This window comes from Myotis daubentonii, chromosome 5 (assembly GCF_963259705.1).
Source record: "Myotis daubentonii chromosome 5, mMyoDau2.1, whole genome shotgun sequence".
Taxonomy (NCBI): Eukaryota; Metazoa; Chordata; class Mammalia; order Chiroptera; family Vespertilionidae; genus Myotis; species Myotis daubentonii.
In genome coordinates, this window is record NC_081844.1 from 33,711,616 (window position 1) to 33,725,026 (window position 13,411).

Below are 13,411 nucleotides of genomic sequence, written 5' to 3' on the forward strand. Positions count from 1 at the left end.
AACCGGTTTCGGCTCAATACATTTTTTAAAAAAGGAAATGCAGCTGGTACTTGAACAGCACAGATGAAGAGTGTTTTTTGTCTTCTGGAAGGTTCTACTGGATAGTGCTGAGGCAGCGTTTATTGAGGTGGTTATCTAACATGTACATGTTTGCACAGCTTACCTCAAAGGCTCCCTGGGCTCACACACCTCACTGGGCCATTTGGGGTAGACTTTCCTTCCTCACACCCTCCCCAGCGAGGAAGCAAAGGAACCCCGTGTCCCGTCCCCCAAGTTGCCATTCAGATTAACAACTTTATTTTAAATGTTTTTTAAAATATACATATTTTTTTATTTCAGAGAGGAAGAGAGAGGGAGAGAGAGAAACATCAATGAGAGATAAACATCTATCGGCTGCCTCCTACATGCTCCCTACTGGGAATCGAGCCCACAGTCTGGGCATGTTCCCTGACCAGAAATTGAAATGTGGCCTCCTGGTTCATGGGTCGACACTCAACCACTGAGCCACACCAGCTGGGCAGCAACTTTATTTTAAGCAAAATATGTACACATGTGAAGGGAGATCCCCTCGTGTACCTAAACCCCAGATGTCCAAACCCAATTCTGCCATCTGGTCCCTGACATTTGTCTGGCTGTCAGAGTGGCCTTCCACAGCCCGGCAACCAAAAGTTATAGGTCAGGGAAGGTCCAAGGAGTGGCCAGCCCTGAGCAGAATGCTGGGGTCACTCAGGCAGTTCCTCTGTCCACAAAGCCCCATGGTGACTCCTGAGAGCAAAGTCCCCAGCTCAGCCAAGCGGGTCATGCAAAGGGGCACTGGGTGGACCATGGACTTGCTCCTGGAAGCTTGTGGAAAAGGTGGCTGTTGATGCCCTCACCACTGTGGGCCATTGCAGCCTAGGCACAGAGCCTGGCACAGTATGGCCAGGCCTGGGGACATGCACAGTGACAGGAGCCAGAAACAGGGTGGTGCTCGGCCCTCAGCCACAGCACAGGCCACCCGAGGTCCCAGCTAGACAAACTCAGGCCTGCTCTCCGGGCCAGTGCCTGCTATGACATGCCTGTCACCATGCTTCATGGCGGGCAGCGGACTCTCAGCTACATTGTTGGACTGGTTGGTGTTGTACTGGGACAGCCCCTCCCAGTCACCATCCTCCCCAGCTGAGGGTCCCAGCTGCTCCTCACTGCCGCTGTCCCCAGCCTCCTCCACGCTGGCCTCACTGCCCTGCTTCTCCAAGAAGCTGAGGCGGTGCAAGGCTCCCCCCTCTGCCGGGGACAGCAGCTCTGGGGCCTCCTCCAGTTCTGAGTCAGAGTCGTTGGAGGCAACATGGGATTCTGGTAGGTCTGTGAGAGGGAGAGACAGAGGGAGAGGCATGAGACAGAGGGAGAGACAGGGAGAGGTATCTCCCATTGCGCTCCCTAGGCCGATCCACTCACCTGGGCCTCCGTCCTCAGCTGCTTCCTGCAGGGGGAAGGCAGCCTCCTCGTTGGTCTCCGAGTAGGGTACCTGGAGCAACACCTCAGCCCGCTGGGTTGGCATCCCATACTGCAGGGGTGGCAGGGAGGTCAGGGAGGGGCCTGGAATCCAGCCTGTCCAAGCTCCATTTTCTGGCTTGTAAATTAGCCATATTTTTAAAATCTCTAACAGTTGTCACCACCCGCTGCATCTGAGGCTGAGGGCCCCGTTCCCATGTCATGAGTGACAGCTCTCCCAGCAGGGGCAGAAGGCTCTGACAGTTGGGTTGGGTCCTGCAGGGACAGCCAGCAAGGACACTGTGATCCTGAGGCCACACCCAATCTTGCCTCTGGAGACCAGGGACCTGTTGCCCAAACCCCAAGAGATGCCTAAAGACAGATAAAGACTCAGGCAAAGGGACTGAATACTAGAGCAGGGCCCTGGCCAGGTGGCTCGGTTGGTTGGAGCATTGTCTTGTATCCCAAAAAGCTGTGGATTTAATTCCCAGTCAGGATGTGTATGAGAGGCAACTGATGTTTCTCACATCGATGTTTCTCTTAAGAGTTGCAGGCTCGATCTCCCCATAGGGGGCATGCAGGAGGCAGCCAATGAATGATTCTCATCATTGATGTTTCTTTCTCCCTCTCCCTCTCTGAAATCAGTAACAAAACATATCCTCAGGTAAGAATTTAAAAATATATATACTAGAGCAGGGGGCTGTTTGGACACACAAACCTGCAGAAACAAAAACTGTTGGCTTAAAATTAAGACCCAGCAGCCAGGTAAAGTAGCAAGTTGGACCCAGCCAGGGGTCTGGCTGTAGGACACAGGATGAGCCAACTCCTCTGCACTGAGTGGGGTATCCCCCAGATTTGAGCCCACACTTTGCTTAAAGGACCCCTCGGAGGCTGTCCCTGTGGAAACCAGACACCTCCCAGTCCTCCCCCACCTGCATCCCCCCCATGAGCAGACCCTTGCACCTTCCCCTGATCCACCTGCCACCTCACCTGTCCCCTGTTCTCTTCAGGCTTTTCCTCGAAAACCAGGTCATAGTGGGTGATGAGGGTCTCCACGATGCGGGCCTGGTGGGGGTAATCGACCAGGGAGGAGAGGGACACGGTGGCCTCTGTGGGCCGTGGCCGCAGCAGCGTGGGCCCGAACACAATGCCGAGATTCCCGGGGGTCATCTTGTTGTCCTGCTCCACCTCCACAATCCTGAGAAGTCGAGGGGTGCAGAAGCAGGTGAGGGTGGCTCCCTGGACCCAGCCACCCTGGACCCCTGCCTGGCTGACCCTCACCTGCGCAGGTGCTGCAGCAGGTACTGCAGTGAGGCCTTGTTCTCGGATGGCAGGTCACGCAGGAGCTCCCGCAACCGGCCTACCATAGCCATGGCCACAGCCTCGCTCTCAGCCATATCCGGACAATTCCGGGACGCTGCCTTCGCTTCAGCCTCTGCCTTCAGACTGTCCTTGGCCAGCCCCACAAGCTCATGGTAGAGGCGGAAGGAGATGAGTGGCTCAGGCAGCTGCCAAGTGACAGGTGGGGGCAGGAGGAGTGGGGATGGGGGGTTGTCATGAGTGATCCTGGCCCAGTCCCCTCCTGTCCTTCCCTGGCCATGCCCCTAGCATCAGCCCGACCTCTATCAGGTGCTGGTCCCACCCCAACCCATAACCAGATCTGCTCTTGCCCTGGCCACATCCCTGGCCTAGCAGCCCACAACCCCAAGAAGCCCCGCCCCTGCCAGGCACAGGTCCTGCCCAGTATCTGCTCTTCCCCCATGGGGCTCACCTGGCGCAGGTAGAGTTTAAGGACGTTGCTGATGTCGTGAGGCGAGGCCTGTGACAGCTCCACCAGCTCCTTGCCGTTTTCAAAGGCCTGGCACAGCTTCTCCACACGCGTCTTCACCCCATTCACCCGGTATATGCCCTGTGGGGGTCCACGGTCAGCCTCAGCCCACACCTGCCTCCCCTCCCTGTGCCTCTGGGATGAAGCCCCTGCTGCTGTCCCCACAGTAGTCACCTTCGTGCGCAGAGCCCGCCGCTCGATCTCACAAACACACTTCTTGACAATGAAGGGCACGCCATCGGGAGTGGCACGGGCTGCCTGGCCAAAGTCCTGGCCAAAGAGCTGCAGGCGGCCCTGAAGCTTCTTGTGTCCACACTGGATGGCCAGGGTCTCCAGACACTTCTTGTGGCAGGCCAGGCAGCACTGGGGGCAGTGAAGTGAGCAGAGAGCCTGGGTCCCCCTTCCCTCCTCCCTGAAGCCCTCATGACCCAGTCCCCCACAGGGCAGTTTCTGAAAGACAGTCCCGATGGTCTCTCCCAGAGTCGCCTGTGCTCCACATGGGACCTTCCAGCCATCCCTGGGGCCGCCACTCACCTCCTCACACTCAGCGCCATGGAAGTAGACATAGCTGTTGCACTCCCGGCACTTGGCTGGGGAACGGAGCTTTCGGAGCCTGTGAGTTCGGGCTGCCTTGGAAAGTCCCATGTGGCGGAAGGGCCCACTGGGCACAGCCACTGGAAGCTCAGGGGTCATGCCGTTGAGGTCAGCTGGGGGTGGGACAGGTGGTCATTGTCGCCAAGGCAGGTCAGGACCAGGCCCACAGGCAGAGTCTAAACCCCTCTCCCCTTACTGCCGGGGTCAGAGGCCCCTTACCCTGCTCAAAGGCCGATGCCCCTGCACTGCCCTCCTGGTCCACCAGCTCCTCGCTGGATGACATGGTGCCGCTGGATGACATCCGTTCAAACTTCTTAAAGTCCCCTGAGCAGGAAATAGGGGTGTCAGATACCCCAAGCCCAGAGGGAGCAGCATCTGGTTGGCCAACTGCTCTCCCAAGGGCCCTCTCCATCACCCTGACCACATGGTGAGCTGTCCCCGGCCAGCAGGGCAGGGCAGGTCCTTCACCTGAGCCAGGACTGGGGTCCAGACTGCCATCTGAGTCTGGGATGGAGGTTGGCCATGACTTGTGCACCTGGTGTCCACGCCCACCTGCAGAATGGCGCATCTAGTGAAGGGCTGAGAAGGGCTGGAGGGAGGCCTCACCCACCCCACAATCCTGCCAGGCACCCACCCCCACTGGGCACTCACCCCTGCGCTCCTTGGCAAGCGTCCCATCGCTGGGCCCACCTTCATCAGGGGGGCCACTAGCAGCCTCTGCAGCGTCACCAACATTGAAGCTGCCTTTCCGGGCACGCATGACAGGGGACCTGGTGGGAGTAAAAGCCGGGAGGAGGAGCCATGATGGGGGTCAGAGGGGCCTCATCATGCTTACCCCCATCTCAGGTGCGAAGCCGGCTCCCAGGGCGCGTGCACACAGCCGTACCAGTTGCTGGTGGGGACATGAGGCTCAAAGTCATAGTGCACATCGGGCTCCTCATCACGCTGCAGCTGGCGCACGTGGGAGGCGTACTGCTGGCCCGGATCATAGAGCTTGCTGCTCTCACACAGCATCTGGAAGTGCACAGGCAGCGGGGCCGTCTGCATGTGCATCATCTGGTAGTAGGAGATGGTCGCCTGCGGGAGACGGGGCATAGGCAGTGAGGTCAGCAGTTTGCACGGGCAGCTGCACAGCCTGCCAGCAGCCAGAGCCTGGGAGCGCCTTGCACCCACCGACTTGATGGTCTGGTCACTCTGCCGGATGACTTCCTGGATCTGTCGAAGCGCCGTCACCTTGGTGTCCTCCAGCTCCTGCTTCTGTGTCTTGGCATCCGCCACACATGTGCGGTATGTGGCCATGGCTTCCTCTGCCTGGGGTGGGGGTCGGGGGCGCACAGAGAGACCTCAGCCTGGGATGCAAGACCCACATAGAAACCCAGCCAGCAGAACGGTGGGAGGGCTTTCCCGGCAGAACAGAGGTGGGGAACTTCACACAATGTGTCAGAACTGCCCCCCCGGGCCTCACCCTCCACTGCCTCCCCACTCACACCCACCTTGTTCTTGGCCTCCTCTTCCAAGCGCCGCCGCTTGTCCAGGGCCTTGGAGACGGTGCCCCCTGCTCCAGGCCCAGTGCCCACCTGCTCCTCCTCCGTCTTGGCCACCAGCAGGCGGGCCTTGTCATGGTCCTCGCAGCGCTGCACGTAGCCCTGTTTGGCCTTGCGAAGGTTGGACTCTGCCTCTTGCTGTGGGCGTGGAAGCAAAGAGACCATTTCCAAACTGTCCTTCAACTGAGCTGGGTCCTGGCTTTCCCCACTTCCCACCCCAGCAGCCAGACACCAAGTCAGGCACCATCACCACCATGTCCCATGGTAACATCCCATGACCCAGTGGGCAAACAGGCACCTGTCCAAGAAATGACAGTAGAAGAATAGGAGGTGACACCTATCATGGACTCCAGGAGGAACTGGATCGATCTGGTGTGCCCATTTGACAGGCCGGGAATCTGAGGCATAGCCTTCATCAGCCCCTGACACCTATACCCACCCCCGTCAGAGCGGCTGGTGACGCACACGCTCTTTCACTTCCCCTCTCAGAGAGAACAGTGCAGCCGCCCAGGCAGGAAGTCAGGCACCCTCTGGGTGGGCAGGAAGGCACTTAGTCAAAACCCATGGGCCTTCTGGGGCCACACCTTGCAGCCTGCACCTTCAAAGGCTTAAAGGTAAAGAACTGGTATAGGTACTAGGAGAAACCACGGGGGAATTTTTTAAATAAAAAATTTTGGTGCAAGACACAAAACCCAGAAGCCATAAAAGAAAAGACTATTGCCCTGGCCAGTGTTGCTTAGTGCTTAGAGCGTCGGCCCATGCACCAAAGGGTCATGGGTTTGAGTCCCAGTCAAGGGCACATATCTGAGTTGCAGATTCGATACCTGGCCCCAGTTGGGGCGTGTGCAGGAGGCAACCAATTGGTGTACCTCTCTCACATGGATGTTTCTCTCCCTGCCCCTCTCTCTCTCTCACCATCCCTCCCTCCCTTGCTACTCTCTGTAAAAATCAATGGAAAAAATATCTTCGGGTGAGGATTAACAAAAGAAAAGACTACTGCTGGCAATCACAGGTTTCTACCTGGTAAAATAGGCCAAGGAGTGGATCTTAACACACACCATCAGAGGCTGAGTTCTTTAATATGTAAAGAGTTCTGGCAAATCAATAAACAGACCACAGTCCAATCCAAAGGGAGCAAAGGATATGGACCGAGCTTCACAAAGGGGGGGAAAGTGCAGCTCTGGTTCGAGGGGGTAGCTTGTACTCTCACACCCCAACCCAGCCATTCCTTTTCAGGCAGAGATCTGAAATAAATGCTTGATCACATATCCAAAAGGGGACAGGCTTGTCACAGCAGTGGTGTTTGAAACAGCAACAGCTCAGCAACAACTAAAAGGCCCATCAATAGAGATTTAGTGAAGTAAGTCACATGATCTCCACAGCTAAGCGCCTGTAAAGGGCCTGGGAAAAGGGAGGAGAGTGGATTGAGGTGGAGCACTCCTCTGGATGTGGGGTGAGTGTAAGAGACAAGACAGGTGCTCAGGAAGATGTCGACGAGTGTACAAGAGGCAGGAAACCACAGTTTGGTGTAGGTCCATGCCTGGGACTGCAGCTCAGAGGCCAGCCCGCCCCACCCTTACCCGCCCGCCTGCCTCCCAAGGTACCAGCTTCCTCTGGGCACGGTGCCAGGACTCCTTGATTTCCTTCCTGCGCTTCTCGTGCTCAAGCCGCCGCAGGTTCAGGGGCTGGGGTGAGATGGGCCGTGAGCAGGAGACCCTGGTAACCCCCCTCCTCACCCAGCCTCCGGGGGGCAGCCCACCTGCATGAAGGTCTGGGTCTGCAGCGTGATCACTGCCTGCACCAAGCCGTGGCCGAACTCCAGGTCCTGCTCCAGGGCCAGCGAGTAGATGGACAGGAGGGGCATGTGGGGCTTTTGGAGAGGGCGGCAGTTAGAGGGGTGGGGCAGCACCCAGGCCCTCCTGGAAGCCCTCCCTGGTTCCCTCGGGTTCCCTCAGCCACCACCATAGCATAGACAGGGAGCCCCTTCCTTTGGGCCCTTCTCAGCTGCAGGGACTCACACCCAGGCACGTGGCCCCACCTCCTGCATGACGCTCTGTCTGCAGTTGTGGACAATCTTCTGCAGGCCTTTGGCAAAGTCCATCTCTGCAGGGCAGACAAGAGGAGTCAGTGCAGAGGGGAGGGGAGCAAGGGGTACGTGAGCGGAGGGGTCCCCTGGCAGATCTCACCCCAGGCCAGCACTCACCCAGGGCAGTCCGCTTCTCCAGGTAGCCAATGAGGTCCTTCATGTACTTCGCCATGTTCTTAGCATAGTTCAGGGCCACATCTACGCCTCCCTCACAGCGTTGCAGCAGCATGTCCACCTCCTCGGGCAGCAGGCAGCCTGCAGAGTGGCCTCTCAGCCCGGGCTCCACCCTCCAGCACACCCTCAGTCCCAGTCCTCTGCCCCTCCATCCACCATTCAAGCACATGCCCGCCCAGCGTGTGTGGCTCAGAGACTCACCAGCATCACAGTCCTCGGCGCAAGGGAGGGCGCCCTCACTTCCCTGTCCGTACAGGTTCTCCATGGACTGTGCAGGGGGAGTCCAGGTGAGCCCAGCCCTGTGCTGGGTCCCAGGTGATGTCCACCCATCAGGAGACCATCATCGCCCCCAGACAGAGAAGGCCATCCCTGCTCACCTGGCTCGAGTCCCCGGGGGGCACTGACAGGAGGGTGCTGCTGTCCACTTCACCCATGAGGAACTCAGACACCCTGCAGGGTCAGGGCTGTCAGTATCCAGAGGTACAAGGGCCCCACACACCCCTGCTCCCGCTCACAGGGCCCGCGCTCACGTGCTGCTGAAGGAGACGGCAATGGTCTCCAAGGCCTTCTCAAACTCCTGCTTGTCTGCCTCATTGTTGCACTCGTAATGGAAGGCTGGCGGGCAGAGACAAGGACGAGGAGGCTTGGCTCACTTTGGGATGTGACCACCCCTACAACTAAGTGAAGGGGGCCCTGAGCCCAGGGGAATCACTGGAGCAAGTGTGCCCATCAGACTCCTAGCTATCCTTCAAAACCCACTTCAAACATCCCCTCCTCCAGGAGCCCTTCCAGGCAGAGAGCCCTTGCTGCTCTGTCCTGGCCAGCTGACCTTTGACCTTGGCAATGAGGGTGCCCGCAGCTGTGAGCGTTTCCACAGTGTTCAGCAGTGGGTACTTGCAGATGACCTGGCGCATCACTCGTAAGGCCTCGCCCAGGCACTCATGGGCCAGCGGCCGGCGGGCCTCCAGGAGGTCTGCGGGCAGAGCAGGTATGAGCAGGGAGGGAGTGGGTGGCCCCAGAGACAACCTGCCCACGTATTCCTCAAAGATCCTGTCCCCAGGTGGGAAAACTGAGGCAGAGGTGGGAGGGGGCAGCTGCCCGAGGCTTCCTATGGGACATCAGGTAGGGCACTGTCCCTCTCTTGGGTGCTGACCAGGGCAACAAAGGCCAGACCTTGGCCTAGGCAGTCCCTTCTGCTCAGAACACTTCCCTCATCCCTCCAGAAAGTAAACTGCTTGTCCTTCAAGTTGCAGTCCTGGTACCTCCTCCTTCCTGCAGCCCACCTGGCCCCTTCCCTGCCCCAACCCTTCAGGGCTGCTCAAGGCTCTATCCAGCTCTCTCCTTTCCCTGCCTGCCTGGATACCAGGCCTCAAGCACCCTGTTATCTCACACTCTCCCAACAGCCGCCCCATGACACAGGCACCGTCATCATCCCCATTTTGCAGACGAAGAAACTGAAGCACAGAGAGGGAAAGTCATTTCTCAAGGATCACACAGCTTTTCCACCTACACTATGTTTGAAGGCATGAGAACGACACACAGAAGGACCCTGCCTGGCTTTATCTCCAGGGAAAAGGGGAACCCTAGGCCAGGGATGGTGAACCTATGACACACATACTCATTTTTTTGGTTGACTTTTCTTTGTTAAATGGCATTTAAATATATAAAATAAATATCAAAAATATAAATCTTTAACTATGGTCGCAAATATCAAAAAATTTCTATATGTGACACGGCACCAGAGTTAAGTTAGGGTTTTTCAAAATGCTGACACGCCGAGCTCAAAAGGTTCGCCATCACTGCCCTAGGCGGTGATGGAGCATAGGGGGTCAAGGTTAGCTCTGAAACTTAGAACTGTGGTTTTAGATGCTCTCTTCAGATGTTCTGAAAAGCAGCATGTGCAGGCAGAACAGTGTGCAAAACACACCAATAAAAACAAAACCATAGCAGTGTCTGTAAGGGGAGGGGACAACTAGGTGCTAAGACCCAGGAGGCCTGGGGGCCGGCTGGGATGACAGCTTTGACACCTGTTGGCCTTCTGTCTCTGCCTGGTGGGCCTGCTCAGAACATAAGTGGAACCTGAAAATAGGCCCGACCGTTTTCAGCACTGAGGACCCCTTTGGATGGCCCTCGTGCCTTGAAACCTGGGGGGTCCTGACACGGAAGCCGACTCAGAGGCATAAAGGGGCTTCAGGGATCCAGGGAAGATGCTGGGGAAAGGCCAGGCCAGGCCCCTTCCCAGGACATTCCTTCCACACACCTGGCCCCTCGCCCCTCGCCCCTTGTGTTGCCTGGCCTCAGCCACCTGCAGCACCCCCACCGGGAAGCTGACGCCAGGGAAGCCGACTCCAGAGAAGCCTGGACATGTTCAGCTTGGCACGGCCAAGCCAAGTGCAGCAGCTGCTGCGTCCCCAAGCGCCATGTGCTCCCAGAGGGCTGGGGACCCCGCACCCTGCTCTGTCCCTTCACCTCGGGGCCCCATGCAGCAGCATACTGGTCCCCAAGACAACACACAATATGCTGAGAACACCTGGTAACAGTCACTATAAGCCTCAGGTATCTTATCTGTGATCAGGGCAACCATAAGCCCTGAACGTATAGATGCCCTGATTCACAGATAAGACACCTGGGCTCAGAGAGGCAGGCAGCTGGTCCAAGGTCTCACAGCTGGACAAGCAGGGGCAGCACAGGATTCAAACCCACATCCCCTCTGCTCCAGTCTCTTTCCCAGGCCCAGGACGCCTGAGGCATGATGAAGTGTGTCCCCAACCCTATCCCAACCGCCTCCAGGACTCAGCCCCACCCAGACCAGGCCCCCAAGGAAGTGCCAGAATAGGAAAGGAACCGAGATTAGCGAGTTTCCCCAGGAAAGAGCTCAGGCCCTGCCTCTGTGACCAGATAACCTTGGGGGTTCCCACTCCCACCCAGAAGGGGCTGGGCCTCTACACAGAGCTCCTCATTAGCGCCCTGAAGACACAGAGGCCACTGTAGGCTGAGGTTGGATCTGGCCCTGGCCCCTCCTTAGCTGGGTGAGCCAGAGATCAGTGCCCCACTCCTGGCCTTAGTTTACCCATCTATAAAATGGGTGCCTACGGCAAGCTGGTCAGAGCACTTGGTGGGGTCTTGGCACTGTGGTTTCCGGGAGGAGCAGGCAGCACACAAGGTGCTGTGCCTGCCTGGTTTGAGGTGCCTGCTAGGGATAAACAGGAAACAGATGAAAATAACTCAGCAGGAAGCCAGGCTGTCAGTCTTGTGGAGTAGAAAACGGAACTGCCATCCCACAAGCTGCTCCCTCCTGCAGCTCACATGCTGTCCTTCCTGCCCCTTGTCCCTTCTGACGCTCCATCAGACCTCAGCCTGCCTCTAGCCCACCTCGGCCCAACACACAAGTCCGACCTCTGCTCTAACACCTCCTGTGGATCCCCACTGCCCTCAGGATAATGTCCAGGATCCTTCTCCCTGTCATCCTCAATCCCTTCAGCTTCACACACTTCATATACTAGTAAATCTCGTTCCTCCAAACACAACTCCATTTCATGTTTCTGAGCCAGTGCACCTGACATCTCCTCTGCTTCAATGCCTTTCCCTCCTAGTTCCCACCAAACTCCTACACATCCCTGAAAGCCCTAGCTGCAGTGGTTGCTTCCATAAAGATCCCCTTCTGACCCTTCTCTTTACCTTGCCTGGACCTCCCGGGGTTTGGGATATCTGTATCTACTTCGCCTCCCCCCAGGCCTCAGTGTCCCTGCTGGCTCTCACCATCACGTAGAACATACTCCTTGAGCTTCTCCAGGCCCTCTGCGAAGCGGGCCACATCAACCAGGAGCTGGGAGATGTCCTCCACGCCATCGGGCCAGGGCCCCTCGACGGGTGGTTCCGCGGGGCTGGCGGCTGTCAGGGGGCTTCGGTGGCTCCGGCCTAGCGTCCAGGAAGTGGCGCCGGGCAGCGGGAAGCCGGCAGCGCTGGCATGGCGGCTCAGGCTGGTGGGCCTCTTGAGCGTGCCTGTGGCCTTGGTGTTGGAGGTCACACTCAGTGGCTCCAGGCTGGGTCCCTGGTACACAGCATCCGCCCCATCTTTCCTGGGCAGCTCCTGGAGGTGGGTGGGGGAATGGGGGGGTAAGGCAGGTGCTCTGGCCCAGGTACTACCTCAGTTTCTTCAAAAGTGAAATGGGGTTCTGGGGGGGGGGTCTTCAACCTGACCCCATGAGGGTCAGAGGCCAGAGGTCAGAGGGCTGAGATTTGGGGCCATGCCCCTCCCACACCTGTTACCCAACATCCTCTTCCCCAGAGCTTTCACAAACAACGTCTACCCAAACCACAGCCAGGGGCGGGGCCTGCGGGGGCGCGGGTACCCCACTTCCTGGTGGGGGAGGGCGGGCCAGAAGAGGGTCCCAGCCCCTCTAGCCCACCTCAGGCTGTGGCAGACGCACCCAATCCCTGGTAACGACACCTCTGTCAACTCCTGGAGACCCCTGAGCCCCATAAACACACGAGACTGTGTACACCCCCTGGGCCGGGAGGCCCTACACCCAGGGACCCTGCTAGATACTCCGCTGTGCCATCGCTCTCACATCCAACAGCACCGGAGCCCCCACATTCTGAGCCCCATCCTACAGAGCCCACAACCAAAGGTCGCCCCCACGCTGGCACCGCCACCCCGCCCCCTGGGCCCCACAGCCGGCCGTGGGCCAGATGAGGGAGGCCATGGCCACCCCAAAGGCCTCCTACCATGAGCCGAATGCCAGGGTCCTGGCTGGACCTGCGCGGCCCCTGCAGCCCTGCCTGGTGGGGGCTGTAGCTGGCGTGAGCCCCCCATCGCAGGCCCGGCATGTTGCTTCTGGGCAGAGGGCGCACCCTGTCCCCCTGTGGCCCCAAGGTCCCCACCCGCTCCTCCTCCCCAAAGAGGCTCACTCACTCCCGAGGGCTGCGGGCTGGGGCTTCCCGCCCGGTTCTTTTTCGAGATCGAAGGGGTTTTCATGAGTTCGCGCTTCTTCCTGGAGAACATGGTGGGGCCAGCAGAGCAGCGCAGGCAGCAGGCGCGGGTGGAGTAGCCGGGGGTCTCGGCGCCGCAGCTCCGGGAGCTGACCACCTCAGGACCACATCGTCCCCAGCCACCCCCTCCCCAGCTGTCAGGCCCACGTGACAGGCCCAGCCCTCATTGGCCCGCCCTCCCCCCACAGGAAAAGGCCTCCGGAGGTGGTGACGCAGACCCACCCCCCCAACCTCCAACCTCCAACCTCCCGGGCCTCAGCCTGCCCCTCCACAGAGTGGGCTTGAAGGAGGGGTCCCAGGCCCCGCCCCCGCCCCGCCCCCAGCCCAGGCTCCGCCCCCAGTTTCCACTTTTAGGAGCTCTGCGTGCGCATTGGATTGAGCGCCCCCTGTTGGCATGGTGGGGCACAAGGAAGCACAGGCTGGCTGTTGAGACGCCGACCCTTACTCAGACACACCCAGATGCACGCAGGAGTACACTGACAGGAGCAGGAGCAGCACAGGGACACCGAGCCATGGGCACAGTGACATGGGAATAGACTCGCTCTCGGGCACAGTGACATGCAGGGACACGGATGCACACGCATGCTCAGACGACAAAGCTCTGCAGATGAAATGGATGACCTGGAGCTTTGCACTCAGACCTGGGACAGACACCCTCCCTCCAGTCCCCACCCTATGTCCCTGGCAACCCCTCACCCTCGTAGGCCCCAGGGCCTGGGCTCC

General features: G+C 58.8%; 1 protein-coding gene across 2 annotated transcripts; it reads right to left on the minus strand.

Annotated features, from left to right (window-relative positions):
• Positions 1 to 346: 346 nt before the first annotated feature.
• Positions 347 to 12,850, minus strand: ARHGAP45 (Rho GTPase activating protein 45). 2 transcript variants are annotated; one of them, XM_059697396.1, is made up of 23 exons: positions 12,612 to 12,850; positions 11,456 to 11,786; positions 8,526 to 8,669; positions 8,227 to 8,311; positions 8,074 to 8,146; positions 7,898 to 7,964; positions 7,640 to 7,777; positions 7,475 to 7,539; positions 7,196 to 7,306; positions 7,041 to 7,121; positions 5,386 to 5,574; positions 5,066 to 5,203; positions 4,779 to 4,969; positions 4,544 to 4,662; positions 4,361 to 4,444; positions 4,112 to 4,216; positions 3,833 to 4,005; positions 3,473 to 3,661; positions 3,242 to 3,379; positions 2,752 to 2,978; positions 2,461 to 2,668; positions 1,435 to 1,543; positions 347 to 1,341 (listed from the first exon to the last, which is right to left on the minus strand). In XM_059697396.1, exons 1-23 carry the CDS (start codon positions 12,699 to 12,701, stop codon positions 1,010 to 1,012), a joined length of 3,387 nt encoding a protein of 1,128 aa, XP_059553379.1. In that variant the 5' UTR covers positions 12,702 to 12,850; the 3' UTR covers positions 347 to 1,009. The 2 variants fall into 2 exon arrangements, with proteins under 2 accessions (XP_059553379.1, XP_059553378.1); XM_059697395.1 differs by lacking the exon at positions 12,612 to 12,850 and adding an exon at positions 12,425 to 12,533.
• Between the last annotated feature and the right edge of the window lie 561 nt (positions 12,851 to 13,411).

Coding starts and splice junctions, on each gene's coding strand:
- ARHGAP45 (XM_059697395.1), bottom strand. CDS start 12,526: ATGCCGGGCCTGCGATGGGGGGCTCACGCCAGCTACAGCCCCCACCAG. Junction 5,575..7,040: donor ACCGTGCCCAGAGGAAGCTG/GTACCTTGGGAG, acceptor CCACGCCCACAG/CAAGAGGCAGAGTCCAACCT. Junction 4,663..4,778: donor CATGTCCCCACCAGCAACTG/GTACGGCTGTGT, acceptor TACTCCCACCAG/GTCCCCTGTCATGCGTGCCC.